The sequence below is a fragment of the Vicia villosa genome, linkage group LG6 (genome assembly GCF_029867415.1).
Source record: "Vicia villosa cultivar HV-30 ecotype Madison, WI linkage group LG6, Vvil1.0, whole genome shotgun sequence".
Lineage (NCBI taxonomy): Eukaryota > Viridiplantae > Streptophyta > Magnoliopsida > Fabales > Fabaceae > Vicia > Vicia villosa.
This window is the reverse complement of record NC_081185.1, coordinates 6,561,645-6,566,365: the sequence shown is the minus strand read 5'-3', so window position 1 is coordinate 6,566,365 and position 4,721 is coordinate 6,561,645. Positions and strand designations below refer to the sequence as shown.

General features: G+C 34.0%; 1 protein-coding gene across 1 annotated transcript; it reads right to left on the bottom strand.

Moving 5' to 3' along the window:
* Positions 1-1,097: 1,097 nt before the first annotated feature.
* On the bottom strand, positions 1,098-2,803 carry LOC131611179 (zinc-finger homeodomain protein 9-like). Its single transcript, XM_058883274.1, has one exon. The coding sequence runs from the start codon at positions 2,424-2,426 to the stop codon at positions 1,317-1,319; it is 1,110 nt and encodes a 369-aa protein (XP_058739257.1). The 5' UTR covers positions 2,427-2,803; the 3' UTR covers positions 1,098-1,316.
* Positions 2,804-4,721: the final 1,918 nt, after the last annotated feature.

The following is a 4,721-nucleotide window of genomic DNA, read 5'->3' as shown; positions in this document are numbered from 1 at the left end:
AACAATGAAACCAGCAGAAAAAGCTTTTGGATATTAGGAAGATCTTAAAATCCCATATTAGTTGGAGATAGAGCATTGAAAGAGTATATATAGAGGGACACTCTTCACCTTACCAACCGGTTTTGTAAGAATGAGTTAGGTCAAAAACTCTAATATGGTATCAGAGCCTATCGATCGGACCATGGGCCGCCCACCGTTAATATCCACACATCAAATCCAAAAAGAGAAGATAAGCTTTAGAGATGAACTCTCATGTATATATTAAAAACTTATATAGTATTACTTTAGTAAGAGGAGATCTACTTTCATTCCATGATAAGGAAAGTGTCCACATATTATTCTCGTGGGAATATAATACTAAAGCTACTTAGATTGTTGAGTCCAAAAAAGTTACTTAAAATATTAAATTAGTCTTAAAAAGCTCGTCTTAAGATCAGATTACGTCGTAATAAAGCACATGATTAGAGACAATAATTAAAAGCATAATCAAAGCTTCTTTTGGATTCATAAAGCCAATATTTTATTGCATTATACTACATCAATAAAATACAATTTCTTTAACTATATATTTATTTATTTATTTATTTTATTATATTTCATTCATGAAAACACAGAGCAACACAGTACTAAAGGAATGAAATGAATAGAATAGCACCACCACAAATTTCACCACCTTCCATAAAACAAAACAAAAACTTCTGATCAAACACCAACACTTTCTGCCTCTTTCTCTCAGACACGAATACAATAATACTACAATTTATATATAAATAATATAAAAAAAAATTAATAATAAATAATAATAATAATAATAATCTTTTCCATTTCTTACGGGAGAGAAAAAATAAATTTCCAGAAAAAAAAAACTCTGAAGAAAAAAAAAACACAACCAAATAATGACACTGACAACTTCACTGTACAAATTTCACTATCAAACAAATATAATCTGAACAATGAACAGAGAAATTTAATTAAATCATACCAAACATTTCATCACTGTAAGTAACCAAATTCCAAGAACCAACAATACTAATACTATAGTAACATTCTAATAATTAATTAAAATTACTTAATCACATAAATTAAAATAATAATTTCTCTTAAATTCAACAAAGGTGGTACTGGTAATCATCATCATTCCTCATTAATTCATCATCCATAATCTCATTACATAAAACTAAAATTAAAAATTAAAATAAAAAAGCTAATTAATTAAAAATTAACCAAGTAATAATAATACATAGCACTTAAAAATCTACTATCTAACAAATTATTTAATTTTCTTCCATTGAAGATAATTAAAGTTCCATTAAAGATCAAGAAGAAGATGAACCATTAGCATGCATAACAGTTACTCCAACATCATTCTGGTAGTGAAGATTATGATTATGATTATGAGTATGGATCTCAAGTTTGGTTTCACCTTTGTTGTTGTTATTGATGTTTTGTTCTTCATTCTCAAGTGGCATGAAACTCTTGACACCAACATTAATATTCTCGTTGTTGATATTGTTAAGGTTGTTGAGGTTGTTAAGGTTGTTGTCGTTGAGGTTGTTGTTGTCGCGTTTGGCGAAAGTGTTCTTGTTGTTATGCATCCAGACTTTGAGAACACTTCGATCGACGCAGATTTCGTTGCAGAATTCATGGACGTAATCTTCATCTTTTTTCTGCATCTTCCACCCAACTTTCTCGGCGAATTTCAGCATCTTTTCTTTCTGATCTTGAGTGAATTTTGTCCGGAAGCGTTTTCTGGTGTGGGAGCCGGGAGAGATCATGGCGGAGTTAGGAGCGGAGACGTTTTCCGGTAGGGCGGTGGAGAGGGCGAGGAGCATGTGAGGGGCGGAGGGGTAGTAGGTGGAGGAGATCGGAGGTGGGGAGGAGGAGTTTGGGCTGCGGGTGGAGAACGGCGGAGGTGGGAGAGGTTGATGACGGTGGTGAGGTTGATATTCGATGACATGGGTTGTGGTGGAGAGTGGTGGCTCTTCGGGTTCACGGCGGTGGAAGTTACGGTGACAGCCACAGGCAGCGCATTTTAAGGATGTTGGGTCGGCGGATGTTGCGGTGGGGGATGTCATGAATTCGCCGCAGCCGTCGAGGGCGTGACCACCTAGGTTTGCTGCGTGGTTCTTGAGACATTCTTTGTAAGTGATTGTTACAAGGTTGTTGTTGTTGTTGAGGTGGTGGTGGTGGTTGAGATGGTGGTTGTTAAGGTGGTTGTGGTGGTGGTGGTTGTGGAGGCGTTTGAGGACACCGTTGGAGAAAGAAGATAGTTTTGTTGTTGTGGTAGTGGGAGTGGTGATTTTGGTGGGTGTTTCAGTTTCATGTTCTGGTGATTTTGTTAAGGTTGTTGTGGATGTTGTTAAAATGGTTGGTAGTGGTGTTGGTGTTGTTGATGATGTTGGTGTTGGGGTTGGAGTTATGTCCATGGCTCTAACATCTATGGTTGAATCAAAAGATTTTTGTGATATTAATAATAATTTAAGGAGAAAAATATGATATAAAAAAGGGGACAAGGTTAGCTTTTTATGCTATAGGTTTTAGGGTTTCTTTGTAGATTAGAGATTAGAGAGAGAGAGATGACCTATAATATATATAGTTATAAGTTATGCTCCATGAATTGAAGTTTGAGAATTTGATGAGTGGTGACACTGTTTTATCATTGAGAAATTAAGGGTTTTGGATTTGGATTTGGGGTTTGAGAAAAAGTGAAAATTAAAAAGAACAAAGGTTAGAAGGAAAAGGGGGAAGATGAAGAAGAGAAAGGTGTTTTGGTTGGAATGATGATGCAAAATGGAAAATGAAAATAAGGTTTATGTGTGGTTGTGGGTTCTTAACCACTTGTTTTTTTAACTCGGGTTATAATCTATGGTTAAGTTATTGACCCTACTTGAGGTTAGATGTGAGTAATAAATATGCCTTGTTTGGCCCATTCCTATGCTTTTGTTGGTGTTATGTTGAGTGTGTATTTAGTTTTGATAAAAATTAACTTTAAATAAACTTATTTTTATTTTAAATGATTTAAATGTAAGTTTAATTATTTTTTGTTAAAATTATTTAAACTGATTTGAATAATAAATTTAAATTAATTTTACAAATAAAGACAAAGATATTATAAAGAGATGTAAGGAAAAATTATGAAAGGAGATTATATGGGGATGATTTCAATAGATCCTAATGAGAAAGGTTTACAAGTATATAATGCAAGCTCATTTCCTCAAATTGGTCAGACGTTCAGCGCGTGGTGATAGGACGTCTGGCACGAGGTAAAGGGCCACCCAACATGTGGTGATAGGTCGTCCTATTAGACTTGGGCCACTCGAACTGATTCTCATTATCCATTTTCTCAATAAACGTGGATGATGATGTATCCAAGCAATGTCTGATTAGGGAGAAACAATGGATAAATTGTCTCCCTCTTAATTTAAGGGAAAACGTGTCCCGTTCACCCTACATCTTTGATAAAGGAGTTAGGGTACCCGGTCTCTATTCCAAGTCCAAGGTGCCTTTTATATATGCCTCATTTTCAAAATAGGAAGGGGAATATATATTGTCTCATGCAAAAATAAGGTATTGAGTTGCTCGCTAACCTACGTGTGTGAGTTTTCACCACTCTAAAAAACCCAAAAGACGTTAGACAATCTTACTCAATAATTAGTTACCTCTCGTTATACTTTTTTTTAGCAAGTACAAGGAAATAAACTCAATTTCAAGTTTACAATTAAATAAATAATATCTTAAATTTAGGTTTGATTAAGAGAGAGTGTAGTTTTGAGTGTCGTTTTAGGAATATTGGAGTTGGGGAGACAATGAGTTAGATGGATAGAGAATGAAGTCGAGTTGGTGGAAAGACCTTTAATTAGGAAATATTTGGCTTGAGTAGTGAAAAATATTTGGTGGTTTTCTTTTTTATGATGTTTGTAATGGTGAAAGTACGTTTTTTTGACATGATTCTTGTTCGAGAGAAGAATGTTGAGTGAGAACTTCATCAAGTTGAACAAACATTCTAGTTAAAGAGATGTTAATGGCTAAATTGTGTAGAGAGGTGAATAACGAGTGTCATAAGTGAAAATGTGCATGTTGTCTTAAGAAGATGTCTTACATTAAAATTGTTGTATCACATTATAGAAAAACAACTCTGATAGATAGATATAAATGATTAACAATGATGACAAATATCATGTCAAATATGTTTATCGTTTGTTTATAACTATTTAAGTGTTCTTATTTCAAGATTTTCTTAAACATATTTTCTACAAATGAAATCTTGAAGTATCATAGTTGAATACTTGTAACGTATTTTGACTGATTGAAAGTGTCATGTTACTTATTTTATGCGGTCTTATCTGTAATAAAAGAGAGATTCACAAAGACCTTCATGTCATATGTTTGTCAAGTGTTTAAGTTTTATGGAAAGAAATAAATTAATGAAACTGTGATGCCAACCGAAACTAAACCAATTAATAATTATATGGCTTTGTACAGATCGGTTGCAGCTGGGTTTATCTCTAAAGATATGTATTTATATGACCCACACTAAATTGCTTACACACAAGAAGCTTCAACGTCTAATCCTCCACAAAATTACTAGACCACTTACTCACAGCCCACTATCCAACAAAATTACCGACCCACAAACACTCAAACCACAACTAATATATGCCAAATATCCAACCACAAAATCAAGAGCATACTTAATACTACCACAAACAAGATACTTATTA